Genomic DNA, 17799 nt, shown 5'->3' on the forward strand with positions numbered 1-17799 from the left:
TATTTCTGTGAGTGGAAATGCTGTTCTGTCATAGGAACAATTGTGGTTGGAGTCATGCTGGTATCATGTGAAGGCCTGTAGCTATGGAGGGCCCCAGGGGAGGAGCCAAGCCACTCTATGTAAACCCCCCTTCCCTCTGTAGGGCCCCTCCATTCCCAGGCTGTTTCTCTCTCCATGTGCAAGAGAAAGTACAAGAGAGAGCAAGAGTGAGAGAGCACGAGAGAGTGACAGAGAGAGCAGGAGCAAGCAAGAGTGATAGAGAGAGAAAGAGAGAGAGATTGACAGAGAGAGCACAAGAGAGAGAGCGACAGTGAGAGAGAGAGCATGAGAGAGAACAACAGCAAGAGTGATAGCATGAGAGAGAGAAACAGCAAAAGAGAGAGAGAGCAGGGGAGAGACTGACAGCAAGTGAGAGAGCGAGAGCACAAAAGAGCGACAGAGAGAGCACGCCAGAGAGAGAGCACAAGAGAGAGAGCTGAGGTCACGTGACTGGCCACTGGAAGAAGCAGCCAAGCCCCACGCCTCCCCAAATGTTATACCCTGGCCCCCCACCCCAAAATTTCTGGCTACGGGGCTGATCACGTGATCAGTTTTAAAATCTTTTATGTGGATTAGCTGTGTAGTTAGTTAAAGGGGCAACATTCCTACCTGCAGAAGAGTTATCTGCCAGTGTTTCTATCCATACACTTGGTATGATTTTAGAAACCACCTCTGGAAACGGTGCTTCTGCTCTAAGTACTTGAGATGCTCTCTGATTTGTTAAGTCCCAAGTGGCAAGTCATAGTAAAGAGATCATACTGTCAGTGGAGTTTTTCTTGGTTTAGCAAGGTGGGAAGGAGGAGCTACTGAAAGCTTCTTTGCACTTCCACCCTCATCAGTCTTAATAGTGGTATTCCTCTGGCACAGGAAAAGTTGATTGCTGCTGCTTGTCACTCGTTGCCTGCATATTTACTTGAGAGTAAGCATTTTCTGTTTTTATAGATGTGTGGATTATTCCTTTCCGCACCTATGGAAAATTAAGATTCATTGACGTATACTCAGAATGGATGTCACTGGCATCTTCCAGAAGGTTTCTTTGTGTAAATTGGTTAGTAGGACTATGTTATAGATCTTCTCAATGCTTTTGAAGTGTCATTGATGGGTGCCTGAATTAACACCTTGCCAGCATGAATCGAGTGGCTCTTCTGAGCCTCTGCAGCTTTTTATATCTGCACACCTAAAAGTTCTCATTGCACCTATCAACCTTGATTTGCTAGATAGCTAATAGTCTCTGGAATATTTGTGTGTTTAAAAAAATAATGCAGATAATGTATAGTATTCCTAAAGCACAGTATGGCATCATAACAGTGCTGGTTACATGCTTTAGGTAGAATGCTCAGCAGTCATCTAGCATGTCTAAAAAAGGCATACTTCAAATTAATTCATAGCATGAAAATAATTTTTAAAGGCTCCTGTTTGTTGTTTTTAAATTGTCAATATGGACTTCATCCCATTCCCCTTCAGCAAACACTTGGTTTGCATTCATAGTACATGGTAATTTTGTGAATCAGTTGTTCAGCTGTCTCTGCAGAATAGATAAAAGTGTTTCTAAGAAAAAGAAATAATGTTAAGTAATTATTGTATGGTAGTGTGTGTAGTCTATCCAGGGGATCCTATAATTGTCTGGCAGCCAGAAGTTCTAGCTCTTTAGCATTATGCACCACTAGGTGATGAGCTGGACTTGTTTTAAAGGCAAGAGACATTTCAGAATTGTTTTGCCATTGCCTGCCTCTGCATCACGAACCTGGTATTCTTTGGTGGTCAGCCATCCAAATACTTGCCAGATTTATGCACGCACCCAGTTAACCCATGTACCATCTGTTCACATATAATGATTAAGGAGTTTCTGTCCATGGTTCTCAGCACAAGAAGAGAAGGGGAAAGGGTGCACTTATGTGTGCCCAACAGGAAACTGAGTTAGGCTTGCCAGGCTCTTTATTGATTGTCTGGACTTCAACAATACTCTGCTAACTTATCTAACATTTATTAATCTCGTTGCCGACAATGAGTTCAGATAGCACTCAGTTTACTGCTTGGCCACCTACAGTGAGGTTTGAAAACTCATCAGGCTAGTTGTTGCTCTTCTTTTCCAAGTGAGGAAATACACATACTGAAGCTTTTAACCAGTACCAAGGAATAAAGTGTGGTGTGAAGAACATAAATGAGAGAAAGGTTCCCTCCCCCCTCCCTTACTTATAATGAAAAAGAACATGTTAGGTGACTCGCTTTCTCATCATTAACAAAAAACCCTCTTCATCAGTTTGCCAACTTCAAAGAAATTGGCAAAGGGAATGGTAATTTAGCAGTGTGTTTTGGAAAAAGTTTCTCAATGAATGTATCAAGCTCTGTTGTTTCCTGTCTTTAAATACTGGACAACTCGTGCACAGTTTTTAATGGCAAAATCCAGCTCCAATTGTATCAGTTTTCTCCTGAGATAAAGAGCAGTTACAGTTAAAGAATTCTCTGGCTTGTTCCTTGTCCTGACTGCTCTGCTGTGTTTCTGATCATGTGGAACTGGAGACAGCTCTGACTGATCTGCTGTTACAATTAAAAAAAAAAACTATTAAGAGTGACATACATGTTAAAATGTGTTTATTACAAGTTTCCCCCCCTGCTTTGCTGCGTACTGTGCAAGATTTTGTTGTTGTTAATTGCTTTTATTTGAAATGAATTGCAGCAGCACAATTAACCTCTACAAAATGCCTTTTGTCGCTCTCAGCTTTGTTTGCAGCACCCCCAGCGTCTTTGGCAAACAAGGTAGTTGCACATTTCTCAGTATGTATTTTTGCCTATTGCAACTGGATTGGCTATTTTAAGGACACCATACACCCAATAGCTGTTGGTGTTTATGAACTGTACCTGGCAATTGGAAGCTGTGTTGCTTAAAGTTATGACTTCGAGGTAAGCTTCAGATCCAGAACCTATGAACTCATTGCCTGAAAGGAAGAGAACAGGGAGGGAGAGCACAGAAGCCACCAAATGAAAATAGGATCCCATCGCTTCAGTTTGGCTCCTAAATTTTAAATTGCACCATTAGCTTTTCTTAATATCACAGCCTTACAACCGGATCCTTTGAATATTATTTAGATATAAGTAAAAGCAAGTTGAACAGATTTACTTTCACCTAAGTGGGCAAAGAATTGCAGTTGGATTTACTCAAAATTAAGCCTGCAAATGCTCACTTGGGACTAAATTTCAATAAACTCACTGGGACTTTCTTTTGAGTAACAATGCATGGGGACTTCCTACATATTACTTCAATATTTTATGTGGATAACTATCTATGTAATGCTTATGTTCAAAACAGCAAATTATTTTGTACTATCTTTTTGAAAGAGTTTCTGTATTTTATAGGGCTATACTACTGCAGATTGCAGTTTTTTTCATGCTCTTGTGCTTCTCCCCCTTTTTTTGCAATGCAAATGATTACATAATCACACCTTCCTCCCTTTTTTGTTTTTGTTTTTCTTGTTTGCTGCTTAATTTCTTCCGAATGGTGCTGTTGTATCATTTCAAAGCATGGGTAGGGGGCAGGGGAGTTATACTGCACTATACTGTATTGGATTTTATTGTAAGGCATTGCTGCACAAATTAGCAATTGCTAATGAATGTAAGGTCAAATATCGATTAAAGCATAACACTGAGTTATTATAAGTTAATAGGAAAAGTGGAACAGTTTATATTAAGATCTGCCAGCATTTCATAGTTGAAGATAGGGGCATACATGTACTTGAGGAAGTTAAGGATAAAGACAAAGGATGCTTTCACATGGTGACTGTTTGCAAGTGTATTTTGCTTATTCTTATCCAGTTGCAAAGCCTGTTATTTAGTATGTGAGAGTGTACCCAGAGTCTAGCTGCTGTTCTATGTGGCCTGTCCAGCAATGGTGGAGTATATGCAGACTTGCAACAAGAAGCAAGTGAGGAACTATAAAGCAAGAAGACAGCTCCAGGTGGCAATATCAGTGAGGTTAGCACAGGCCACATGCAATCTCATATAGATGTAAGATATTTGCTATGTTGTGTTTGTACTATTTAGTGGAATCACAGCTGAAAAATCATAGATAATAATTCCCTAGTGGAATTGGCCAAATTCACCATTCCCATTGGCTGTGGTGTGCACTCCAGCAGTGACTGGCCCATCAACCGCCAATCAAGAGAACGTGCATGCCATTGACTGGGCCCACTCCTCTCCTGGCTGCTGTTGCCTACCCACTCTAAATGGCATTCAGACAAGAAAGTAGGAGCAGTGGCAGGGAAACAATGAAGAGACAGGGAATGAAGGTGGTAATGCAACTAGGCAGCAAGACCTGGCCCCACTGGGAGCTCTTCCTCAGAGGCCATGGCAGCCACCACTTTCCTGTCACTCCCTCCCTTCCTCCTCCTCTTAGCTTCACCCCAGGACAAACAAGGATTGGTCCACTGGGGAAGCTGCTAGCTAGAGGCTGTTGCTAGGCAACCAAGGTTGCTTCTGTCAGTAAAGGGAGAGGCCTCAGCTGAATAGAATGCAATAGAGTCCACCCTCCAAAGCATTTTCTCCAGGGGGAGAGAGATCTGTTGTCTGGAGTTCAGCTGTCATACCAGGAGATCTTCAGGTTCCACCTGGAGGTTGGTTACCCCACACCTGGCTGCTTGCTACTGCTGCTGGGGATAGGTTGGGAAATTCCTGGAGATTAGAGGGGTGGAGCCTGGAGAGGTGGGGTTTGAGGGGTGGTGGGACTTCAGACAGTTACAATGCCATAGACTCCACCCTCCAAACCAGCCACTTCTTCCAGGAAATAATTGTTGCCAATCGCCAGGTGAGGGCTGGGGATCACTGAGAATTACAACTACTCTCCAGATGGCAGCGATCACTTCCCCTGGAGAAAACGGCTGCTTTGCAGGGTGGACTCTGTGTTATTGTACCCTGCTGAGGTCGCTTACATCCCACTTTGGTCCACACTGTGGAAAAAGATTGTACATTTCCTAGGTAGAGGCTGCAGGGATGGGGGAGGAGATGTAGGGGTCCCAACCCTCCCGCCCTGGCGAGGGACCCCAGGATTTCCACCCTCTTCCCCTGCTCCCCCAAAAAACGGAAGCGGGGGGAGGGGGGAAATGGCAAGCCGCTGCCGCCCCCTCCCCGTCCAGTGAAGCCGTAGGCGGCAGGCCCGCCGGCGCCCAGCAGCAGGAGGAGGCGGCGGAGGAGGAGCTGTTGGCCGAGGGTCTCGCTGGCAGCGTTGGCACAGCAGAGGGGCAGCAGGAGCGCGGCGAGGAGATCGGGCGCGCCGGAGCAGCGGAGGCGGCGGAGCCAGGCGCGGCCCAGGGCAGTGAGGGAGCTCTTGAAGGGGTGCAGCACAGCCCCCCCAGCACCAGCGCGGCAGCGCTGGAGGCCGAGGAGGAGGCCCCGAGCCCCCGGCCCTGCTCTCCATGCCCGCACCACCACCCTGCTTCACCCAGGCCTCCAGCCTCAGGCGGCCGCGGAGGAGCGGGGAGGAGGAGGGAGGGACAGCTGCTAGTGCGGCTGCGGCGCGGGAACCTGCGGCGCTTGTCACAGCCTTGATATTGGCTCCACCCCTAACATCTCCTGGCTCCACCCCCAAAGTCCCCAGCTATTTCTTCAATTGGACTTGGCAACCCTAAGGAGATGGAAAGCTGAAGTTAGATCAGTTCCCCTACAGAAAACGGCCACCTTGAGGCATATACTCTATGGTATACCATAACTCAACCAAGCAGGCAAAAAACTCAGGATCATGCTGCAAGTTCATACTGATGCTAAAAACCATAAGGCTGAATATAACAGGAAATGGCAGCAAAAATGCACTGCAAACAAACAAAATGCTTAGCTTTTGCATCTGTGTAACTATCATCATGCCCCCCTGCACCTCCATAATGATTCTTCCTTATCTCCATTTTGGGCCTGTTTCAGGGCTTTGAGCCACTACAGACATGGGGAGACACACACATACATGTGGGGGGGGCAGCATCTGTTTCAGCTGCAGGGTGGGTGGGAAGACAGCAAGGGTAGGGTGGGGGTTAATGAAGGCCAATGATTGGTGTGTGTGTGGTGGGGGGGGAGAGACAGCAAGGATGGGGTGAGTGAATGTCACAGGTGGGGGAGTAGTGGTGTGCCAAAAGAAATGCATCAGTCAAGAAGCTAAGTGGTCATTTTTTGTTGTCTCTATAAAGCAGAATGTATCAAGAATAAAGAGGGTAATTTGTGATACCCACTTTGAGCACTGGAGTCTAACAACATAGAGATGTACAGTATATGCATGAATGAGAGAGAAACAGAAACATAATCTATTTCTTGAAAACTGGGGGTATCTGTGGCAAAACCCTCTGAAAATGATGTCTCTCTCATCTAAACTAGGACTTCTGGAATGTTACAAAATTGTGGAAAATAATTCAGTTGATATTGCATTGGCAGACTTGCACATTCATACAAATTTCAAAGGTGGTGTGTGTTTTCTTTTGTCAAAAAATTACATCATTTTGTAATGGAAATAGAAAAAAAGAACCCCTATTGCTACTTATGAAAATACAAGTTTCTAGAATTGAATTCTTTAAAAAGCCATTGCTGAGGAATTATGAGCCCCTTAGGGAACAGAACTGCTTGATTTTTTTTTTTTAATTTCAGCACCAATACTAAATGGATTAATTTCTTCCAAATCATTTTACCAGGACTTGCTTCTAAACTGAAGTGATCGTTGCTGGACTAAGTAGAGCTTCACTTTACTCTTCAGAATAATCCAGCATCCTTCTGACCTCCCTAGCAAAAAGGGTATTTCTGAGCTTTAAGGCTGCAATCCCATGAATACTTATACAAGATTATGCCCTATTCAAGAAAGGGAATTTACTTCTGAGTAAACGTGCATTGGTTTGCATAGTATGATTAACAGTGCAACCCTAAGAAGCCCATTGAATAGACCTGAGCAGGAATATGTATAGATCTGTTTAGTATTGCTCTCATAGAAATGGAACCCTATATCAAAACTGTGTTGAATTGGCCTTTTCACAGAAATCATCACTGCTAATCTGTTTGAACCTCAGTTATAATAACTAAATAGAAGAGATCTGAATTATAGTTCCGTTCACCATATACAATACAATGACTGTTTCTGTATACAGCAGGGGTCTCCAACCTTTTTGAGCCTGCAGGCACCTTTCGAATTTTGTCACAGTCACAGCATGATGGGCACAATCACAAAATGGCTGCTGCAGGAGGCAGAGCCAGCTACAAAATGGCTCCACCGGGGGCTTTCTTTTGAGCAGGAACAGACAGGGACTCAGTTCTGGCTGGCTTGGTGTCAGGGGGTGTGGCCTAATATGTAAATGAACACTAGCTGGGCCTTTTCTACAAAAATGCTCTTTGTGAAATAATGATGCCAGGGCATGTGGCCTAATATGCAAATAAGTTCATGCGGGGCTTTTTCTACAAAGAAAGCCCTGGCTCCACCTACAGGCCTGGTTAAGATGACTCAACCATATGCCTAACCTTAGTTGAGTTAATGGGGAAGATTTGGGGAGATATGATCCTGCTGCCATGGACCCTATTCTTAAGGACCAGTGATTGCGTTGCCCCTAAATGTCAGTGTACAGATTTCCCATAAGGTTCATAGATACGTCTGGCTTGGAATTCTTTTTAGTTTATTGTTGCTTCCCATGCAAACATCTAGTTTAGTGTTTCAGAGCCAGGGCCGCATGGCCCTCTCAAATTCCATTCAGAACTTCAAGTGGCATTTGGGATTTTAGGCAGCTTCTGAGAGCCCACAGAGAACTGTTTTATATCACCCTGATACTACATGTCTCATACGGACCCTTTAAAAAAAGCTCTGCAGCAAATGGAAATCAAGCCTAATTTTCAAGAGTTGGCTGATGGCCATCAGCAAAGAGGTCTCATGAATGTGTGCTGAAGATCTGTGTATGATATGCATATATTATAAATATACTTGTATAAATAAAGTTTGTTTTCACGTACTGTTTCATTTTTGTTTTTTATTTGTGGCTGGGAGGAGTGACATTTGATGATAACGTGGCATGTTTGGTGGGCAGTGTTTTATTCACTTATTTAAAATTGTTCCTATGTTGCTGTCATAGTGTCTGTCATAGACTCAACATAGTGAATTAAAGAACCACTGACTGATTTGTTCAATTATATTATATTTATAATGCGTAGAGCAGTAACAACTCAAGTTAAACTCTAGACCAGGGGTGTTGAACGCATTTGTTATGAGGGACGGATCTGACGCAAATGAGACCTTGTTGGGTTGGGCCATGTGTGTCATAAAATGTAATGGCAGGTAGTGGAGATATAAACTTCATAAAGGACACAAATAAAAAATATTTTTTAAAAAATAAAGCATGCTTAAACATTAGCGCTCTTGCAGTATTTTGTTTAACAGTCTTTGATAACTGACAACTCTTGCTCTGAATTATTGCAACAAAAACTGGAGACAATGTCTGTGCTATGGCAATCTTGAGTATGCTGTTCAGGGGTGTGTGTGTGTGTGTGTGTCTCCCCCCCCCCTGTAGCAAGGCAAAAAGCTCATGCCTTGAATAAAACTCACATTGGTCTTAAAGGTGCTTTCTTTGTCTCTCTCCCATGCAATTGAGGGAACTGGGCAAAGTAAGCTCTTGCTCTTTCCCTCCCCCCCAGGGGATGAGGGAAGGAGCCTCAGCCAATGGAGGGCAGAAAGGCTTGGCTCAGTAGCTCTGCTGTGTGAACTAGTTCCATAGTTCCTATGTGATTGAGAGAACCTGGCAAAGCAAGCTGAGACACAGAAGAAAGCAAGAGAGAGGGAGAAGGAAGTAGACAACAGTGAGCTGTGGGCCGTATACAAGCCCTGTGGCCCACACGTTTGACAACCATGCTGTAGACTGTGGCTAGTTGTTAAAGCACAGGCTTGAAGTAGCTTCAAGTGTTGCTTTGTCCACTCCCAAGCACCTTCCCACTGCATGGTACGTGGGTATGCTGCACAGTGTCTTGTTTCATTCCCTGTCTAGGGTAGAAACTCAGAAAAGGAATGACATGATGATTCTTGTGTGTCATCAGAGCAATCTTTATATGCAAGGTAGAGAATTAGCTGCTAAGGCACATTCAAATACTGGCCCACTCTATCAGCATCACCATTTAATGACACTATCCTATGCAGAGTTATTCCTTTCTAAATCCATTGAAGCCAGTGGGGTTAGAAACATGTGATCTGTTGTGGATTGCACGGTAAGACATATAGTTATAATATAGAAAGTCAGTGAACTGTGCAGCTGTACAGTATAGTGGACAGAGCATGTGATGTTTAAAGTATGGTAGATCTTACTTCTGTCCTTTCAGTTAATTTCAGCCCATAAAGATTATTGGCTTTTCACTTATCTGTTTTCCATGTAGTGGTCATTAAGGAGATTTCTTTAAATGCCATCAATAAACATTTTTTCTTTTATTGCTGTTGACTGGATTGTGAAATTTGAAAGGATTTACTCTTTTCTCCCCCTTTTATTGTGATCTGTTTATTAACAGTTAATTTGGAAACATTGTATATTTGCTGTAATATATGTATTCTTAATTGTAGAAAAAAGTATTACATGACAGGCATTTAGCTGAAGCTTCAAAACCTGTTTATGAGGAGCCTTGTCCCATTTTATAGAAGGGATAATTTTAGGAGTAGATTCTATCTTGGCTGCTCTGCTGCCTCACTGTGATTCTTTTTGGATGCCACAGCCTAAGGAAGCTACAGCTTCCCATCAGTAATGACAGGCAGCTGAATGAGACCTAGGCTGAGCATCTGCTCCTCCCTGTTTTGCAGGCACTTGGAGCCTAAGTTTGATTGGAGGCATAAACCAAAAGGGGTTTTGGCCCTTGGTTCTTAACCAGTGACTTGCAGCCTGCGGTGTGGTATACCAGAGGAACCTGTGCCAGCCTGGGATGACCTTGTGACTCACTGCCTGTTTTCTGGTTGTACTGGTTTTTTATTTATTTAAATTTTTAGACCTCAACTTTCCTTTTGGCTCATGAGAGCTTTCAGTGATAATTAGGAACATTATGAGTCAAAACCAAAATAAAATAACAGTTCCCAAATACCTCCCTCCCACCCCCAATATGCCTGTTGTCTATGAAGAAGAGCATGCCATCAAGTCACAACTGATTCATAGTGACCCCATCCATGGGGAGTTACAGGCAGGAGACAAACAGATTGTTTGCTATTGCCTTCCCCCACTAGCAATCTGAATCTTCCTTGGTGATCTCATCCAAGTACTGACCTATGGGCAACCCTGCTTAGCTCCCAAACTCTGGCAAGCCTAGTCAAGATGGGCTATTGGGGTTGCTGTGCCTGTCAAAAACCCCTGAAGGTCTCCAACAGGGAGGGATGGTGGCTCAGTGGTAGAGCATCTGCTTGGGAAGCAGAAGGTCCCAGGTTCAATCCCTGGCATCTCCAAAAAAAGGGTCCAGGCAAATAGGTGTGAAAAGCCTCAGCCTGAGACCCTGGAGAGCCACTGCCAGTCTGAGGAGACAATACTGACTTTGATGGACTGAGGGTCTGATTCAGTATAAGGCAGCTTCATATATATATATTCAACAAGGGAACTTCCCTCACCTCTTCTGGGAGCCCATTCCTCCAAGTGGGAGCAGTGATAGAAAAAGCCTATGCTTGTAGCTGCCACCACCTCCTGTGGCAGTGAATTCCATGTTTTAATCACTCTTTAGGTGAAGGTACTTCCTTTTATCCATTCTAACCCAACTGTTCAGCAATTTCATTGAGGTCCACAAGTTCTTGTATTGTGAGAAAGGAAGAAAAGTACATCTTCTCTATCCCATGCATAATCTTGTAAACCTCTGTCATGTCACCTCTCAGTCATTGTTTCTCTAAGCTAAAGTGCCCCAAGTGGTTTAACCTTTCTTCCTAGGGAAAGTGTTTCAACCCTTTAATCATTCTAGTTGCCCTTTTCTGCACTTTTTTCCAGTGCTATAATATCTTTTTAAAGGTGTGGTGACCAAAATTGTACACAGTATAACAAATGAGGCCACACCATCAATTTATACAGGGCATTATGATACTGGCTGATTTGTTTTCAATTCCTTTCCTAATAATCCCCAGCATAGTGTTGGCCTTTTTTATTGTAGTTGCACACTGTCTCAACATTTTCAATGAGTTATCTACCATGACTCCAAGATCTCTCTCTTGGTTAGTCTCTGTCAGTTCAGACCCCATCAATGTGTATTTGTAGTTAGGACTTTTGGCCCCAAGGCCCCTAGTTCTGACCAACCTGAACCATTTAGTATGATCCACAAACTTAGCCACTTCACTGCTTACTCCCAACTCCAAATCATTAATGAACAAGTTAAAAAGCAACAGACACAGTACTGAGCCCTGTGGTACTCCACTGCTCACCACCCTCCACTGTGAAAATTGCCCATTTATACTCACTCTGTTTCCCATTAATTAGCCAGTTTTTGATCCATGAGAGGTCATTTTACCCTATGACTCTTGAGCTTACTTAGGAGCCTTTGATGAGGAACTTTATCAAAAGATTTCTGAAAATCAAGGTAAAAAACATCTCTTGGGTCCCCCTTGTCCACGTGTTTGTTCACCTTCTTAAAGAACATTAAGGTTAATGAGACAAGATCTTCCCTTACAGAACCCATGTTGAGCCTTCAGTATCTTTTGTTCATCAATGTGCCTATTAATTCTCTCTTTAATAAGTTTTTACCAACTTACCTGGTATTGACATCAGAATGACTGGCCTGTAATTTCCCGGATCTCTTCTAGAACCCTTTTTAAAGATGGGGGTGACATTAGCTACCTTCCAGAATGGAGGCAGGAATGGACATTAGCTACCCTCAAGAATGGAGGCAGATTTTAATGAAAGATTGCATATTTTCATCAGGAGATCCACAAGTTCTCATTTGAGTTCTTTCAGAAGTCTTGGATATATGCCATCTGGGCCTGGTAATTTATCAGTTTTAAATTGTCTATCAGTCGTAGGACCTCCTGTCTTGTTGCCTTCAGATATGTTGTACATTATTGTTTGAATTGCATTTTGCTCGTGTGCATTTTGTAAGCTGTTTTGAGTCCCCACTGTTGGAGGAAAGTGGAGTTAATGCTATTTAAACAAATAAATGTCATTTCTCTTATGTGTGAAAGGTTTTGCTGCTTGAGCAGCTCCCTTGATCCAGGAAAATATATCCTAGTTGTGATATATTTGCAGAATAGCATAAAGAACTTCCTGTTGTTATAAAATCAGCACAGAGGAATTTGATGCAGAGTGGGTGGATGGCTATCTTAGATGTTATGATGTTTCTGAATCTCCTGCTTTTTTAAAAGTATAAGAACAGACAACCCTCTCAACAGCCTTTGCCCCCTACCTCCTTGCTGCTTCAAGGCATTTCACCCTTGGCCAATTCATCAATTTAGTTAATCTTGACACCAAGAACAACATGGAGCTGTAGGTAATGAAAGTGGGCAAAATGTTGCTCCGTTCTGTGTTCTGTTTGTCACATGATTGATTGGTATGTTACTCTTGGGCTGTCAGTGCAAAGCTGCCTAGAGATCTTATGTTATTGGTAGTGTTTCCCTTTGTTTTTATTCTCCTGCTTGGATTTTTTCTGCTTAGCCTAAAAATGAGATCCAGTGGTGGTGGTGGTGAGGACCCAGCAAAATCTTCTGAATGTTTAATTGCTGTTTTCAAGCAATGATGTTTTAAAGTGTATGACACAAGGCACTGCCTTGACCCACCTTGGCTGGCCAGATTTCTTACTCATGGCCTCATTGGAAAGAAAACCTGTTTGTAAAAGTGGAGCAGACACAAAACATGTAACCTCAAATTCTTTTAGGAAGTTAGCCAGTTATGGCTCATAGTTTGCCAGCATGAAACCTGTTGTGGGAGAAGAGGAACTAGAGAAGGGTCGTGTGGCCTGGTTTCTTCCTTTCTTCACACGAATAACAGAATTTATGCCAGCTAGGACTTCCTGAGCTGTCCAGTTGTACAGGCGAAGGCAGAGGGCAGGAGCTTGTGGTTGAGGCCCAAGTTGTTAGTCAGGGCCTGCTGGGCTTCTAATAACCAAACCCTCTCGAACAAGAGAGGAGCATTAGATATCTAGTGATAACTGCAGTGGAGACTGATTAAGTTCCTGAAGACCCTTCAGTGAAGGGTAACTTCACACATGCTGACAGAAATAGCATTGGACTGTCACTTGGTCAAAAACATGGACAGTCTTTCAATAGAGAAAAGTGATATTAAAACCAAGGTTGGGGGAAGAACAGTTAGCGTTGCCAGCTTTCAGGTGGGGTCTGGAGCTCCCCCACTTTTACAGCTGATCTCCAGCAGGCAGAGATAAGCTCCCCTGAAGAAAACGGCTGCTTTGAAGGGTGGACCCTATGGCAGTGAACCATGCTGAAGCCCCTCCCCTCCCAAACCCTGCCATCTCCCAGATCTACCCACAAAGTCTGGGTATTTTCCAACACAGACCTGGCAACCCTAGAAAACATTAAATGTTATGTCCTTCTGTACATAGCTGTGCTGCCTTCGATGGAGCTTCCCACCCAAAATTGCAAACTGTATAGAGAAAATCTGACAGCACCAATAACCCACAATGATTGGGTTGGGGTTTTTTTTAAAGTTTGCTTTATTATTTTTACAGTTTTCTTTAGATTGGCCAGGTGTTTGACAGTTTTGTAGATTTGTTAATAGTATGGTATACTCAACGTCACTTGTGCATTGTGAATTTGCATAAAATGTCCTTGCGTATTTATGTAATGTAAGTTGCAGAAGTTTATATGAAAAATGTTATTGCAAAGAAATTTGAGCAGGTTTACCTGTAATATCTCACCTGAAATGTCCTTTTTAATATCTCCACTAACAACATCATGCTAATGACACCACTAAAAGTTTATTGCTTTTTTGTTAGTTTACTTGAGTTCCTGTGTTCTTGATTTCTATCTTGGTATCATTGCATGGAGTAACTGAACAGGGAAACTGAAAAGTAAAGGCAAAAATAAACCCTTACCTTTTGATAAGTGTTCGCCACTAACCCCATCCCACCATGATTATTTAACACTTCTAAGAGGTAGTTTTAATACTCTGACACACAGATAACCAGTATTCCCATTTTACTGGGGTGGAGCTAAGGTATATCTAAGATAACCTCCAAATTTATGGTCAGGTAAAGCTTTGAACCTATAGGTCCCACCATCTGGCTGTTATTTATATGTTACAGCTGTGGAATGTTAGTTTTTTAATAGCTACAATAGATGATCTTCTCCATGGAAGTATACATAACAAGCGTGCATTGACAACTCTGATTTGGTTAGAAAAGGCTATTGAATGTGCTTCTGTCCCTGGCTTTTCCCACTTGGCAGCCATTTGCTTCTAAAACTAGAAGGGAAATGCAGTTGGTTCAGAGAAAACAGACCACATTTAGGAACAGTCATTTGAACGACATGTGTCCCAGTTGACAACTTTACCATTCACATTGCAGCAATAAATTGGTATTAACAAATTGCAAGTACTTGTTCCACACCATATTTCCATTGTAAAAGAATTATCTAACTGCAGCTTGAGGTAATGATAGTATTTTAGCAGGTTGGTAATCCCATTTAGAACAGTCCCTTGGACGGGTGGCTAAGAGTACTCAAGAGAGCCCTTTCTCAATAAGTTTGCACAGTTAGGCTGGGTTCTGTCAGGGGCGATCATGCAAATAAAGTAATGTTACAGACCATTTCACTTCCAGTAGTTTAAGAGAAAGAGGCATTCAAATACATGGATTGGTATGGGATGCAGAGATATAATTAGTCAGGAGATAGGGAGTGCTATGAGCCTTTGGGGCAGATGGGAACAGAGACTCCTTAGAGTATTCCTGTTCCAAGCTTAATTTCCCTGTCTGAAGCTTTGATGAAGGAGGATGTCTCCTAGCTCAACTAAGATATCTGACTTTTTTGTACTGTTTTCCAAAAACATATACAGCTGTAATTCATCCTCTTTTGTACAGCATGTTTCACATTTCCTGTTCAAATAATCTTCTGCTGCTCATTTTCTGTCTACCTGTGATAATTAGATGGCTCCATCTGCTATATTTTGTGTCAGATTCCTAGAAATTGTGTTTCTAAAAAGATTCAGCTAGCGAACATGATTTTGAATACAACTGCTGCACAAATTGACCAGGACTGCTAAGGCTTCTGTTTGCCATTGAGATGAAGTGTCCTTTTGCCCAGTTTGAAGAGGTTTGGGATGTTTTGCGCTGGATCAACACATCTTGCATTGGAAGGGATTTTAATATTTTCTTCTGCTCTCTTGAAGAAAAATGGAAGAACGTCTTTCAATGAAGTGACATTATAAAGATAAATGTTAATTGCTCCCCACTCTACCAGTCTGTTTGAAGGTCCACGTTGTAATGGTGGTGCTATACATAGACAAAGTTCAAAGCAAAATAGTGCAGTAAAGGTGTTGCTTGTTACAGGACTAAACTGCAATAAAAGGCTGATCCACAGATTTCAAAGTCCACATATCCCACTCAGGGGGTTTAGATGATGTGTTCTGGGAACTGAATCCTGCTGCCGCAAACTTAATACCCACATAACATGCACATGGGTCCAATTCTGATCAAGACTACAGCATCTAGAGAAAAGGAGCATAAGTTCTCTCCAACATTATTTTATCAACCTGACATGACCCTAGGGAGCAGCTATTTGCCTACTAGGGAGCCTACATGTATAAATGGCCAAATATATGTATCCCCGTATGGGCAAAGAACAACTCCCTGGGTCAAGGAAAAAGGCAGGGAGAAGGGAGGCTCATGCCATGGTCCTGATCCAGACTGGGCCTGCATGTGCCTGGGAAGCAAGTTACCCGCTGAGAACTCTCAGCACATGTTTAATCAAAAGACCTTATGGTGGCCATGTGGACTTTTTAACACATAAATTGACCCTAAATTGACAAGCAAACCAGTTCAGTGTTAATCAGAGTGAGTTGAGAGTCAGTTACATATTTTTTTACACACATATACCCCTTTCTACATTTTTCTCTCCTACATAGTAAACCAACACTGAAATTACTAATGAGGCATAGGAGATCATAGTTCTCTGGTTCCCACAGGTGTCCAACAAGAATAGTCATTTATCTGTTCAGCCGCATTCATACTGGCTGGGCAGGAAAGATAGAGGAAGGGAGAGTAGCATGAATCACATGTGTGTGGTTGCCTGGAAAACAAAGAGGCCTTTCCAAATGCTTTATGGTTAATCTGGAAGTAATAGACGATGTTTAAGTATCACCCCCAGGGCTTTTTTTGAGCAGGAACATGCAGGAACGCAGTTCCAGCTGGCTTGGCATCAGGGTGTGTGGCCTAATAAGCAAATAAGTTCCTGCTGGGCTTTCTCTACAAAAAAAGCCTTGATCACACCCACATGAAAAGAAATGTCTTCTAGAAAAGAGACATGATCCCTGGTTTGTGCATAAAGAAAGATTTGGGGAACTTCGTTGTATGGTCCTGCTTTCTAAACTTTACATGTTTGTGAAACTCTGAAACTTATGCTTGAGTGTTTAAGCAGAACCTGAAAAGAAAGCCTCAAAGTTTTAGACCTTGTTGAATAGCAGAAACACTTGTTGGCAACAAATTATCTGGTGTTCGTGTGAATACAAAGTTGCCTCAATTTTATTATCTGTTCACCTCCTATACCTGATTCCACCTGACCTGTTATCCTTCACATTAAATAAAAACATTTTGCTTCCTTTGAACTTTGAAAAGTCTCTTGTGTGCCATTTCAAAAAGCAGAATATAAGAAGGTGATTTTGTCTCTTCCCTTAGTTCCCTGGGCTGGGCCAGTATCAAACTATATGTATAGATAATAAAGCAATTGTGTGGGACAGCCATAGACAAACAAATAAGAGGGCTGCTTTGAAGGAAAGAGGGGAAAATCCCCTGTGTGAGGGAGGGAAGAGGGCGGAGATAGTCATAATGTACTATAGATGAAGTTCATAGTAAAATCATTGCAATAATCTCTCCTTTTTCCAGTGCTGGCCCCAAAGGTGATAATATCTATGAGTGGCGATCAACTATTTTAGGACCCCCGGGTTCTGTTTATGAAGGTGGAGTTTTCTTCCTTGACATCACATTTACACCAGAATATCCCTTCAAGCCTCCAAAGGTAAGAAATCTGTCACACAAATAATTTTTTTAATGCAAGTGTGTGTGTTTGTGTGTCTGTGTAAAATTAATGATTTTTAAAAAGAAGTACATGAGTTCCTCTACTGATCTCATGCATTCAAAATCCAATGGATGACCCTGATCCAGATAGCCCAGGCAAGTCTGATCTCGTCAGATATTGGAAACGAAGCATGGCTAACTCTGGCAAGTACTTGGATGGGAGACTTCCAAGGAATACTAAGGCTGGGATGCAGAGGCAGACAATACAAGCCACCTCTCTGAAAAATGTCCTAGCCCCATGAGGGGTTGTGAGGCACACAAGCACATGACTTCCAGGCATGCAACCACAAACACACACAAAATACTAAAACAAAAAATTCAGTGAATGTCATAACTGTAGCTTGGACTTTCCATTGCCGGCTTTGGAAATCACTTGTTCTCTCATCCAACAGTGGCATCCAGTAGATACATGGGTTCTGTATTTTTCCACCTATTGACATATGAGCTCAAGGTTGGCATCTCACATGGAGATAGTAGCTATACAGGGCTTTTTTATTTTTAGCAGGAACACAGTTCCAGCTGGCTTGGTGTCAGGGGGTTTGGCCTAATATGCAAATGAGTTCCTGCTTGGCTTTTTGTAGAAAAAGCCAC

At 42.6% G+C, this 17799-nt stretch overlaps 1 protein-coding gene across 1 annotated transcript in view; it reads left to right on the top strand.

Moving 5' to 3' along the window:
• Nucleotides 1-17799, top strand: part of LOC132578603 (ubiquitin-conjugating enzyme E2 E1) — a 68615-nt gene that overhangs the window by 39082 nt on the left and 11734 nt on the right. The window contains exon 4 of the mRNA XM_060248783.1: nt 17017-17149. Coding sequence (XP_060104766.1) covers nt 17017-17149 — 133 coding nt within the window. The remainder of the gene's footprint in view (nt 1-17016; nt 17150-17799) is intronic.

This window comes from Heteronotia binoei, chromosome 10, assembly GCF_032191835.1.
Source record: "Heteronotia binoei isolate CCM8104 ecotype False Entrance Well chromosome 10, APGP_CSIRO_Hbin_v1, whole genome shotgun sequence".
NCBI classification, from domain to species: Eukaryota; Metazoa; Chordata; class Lepidosauria; order Squamata; family Gekkonidae; genus Heteronotia; species Heteronotia binoei.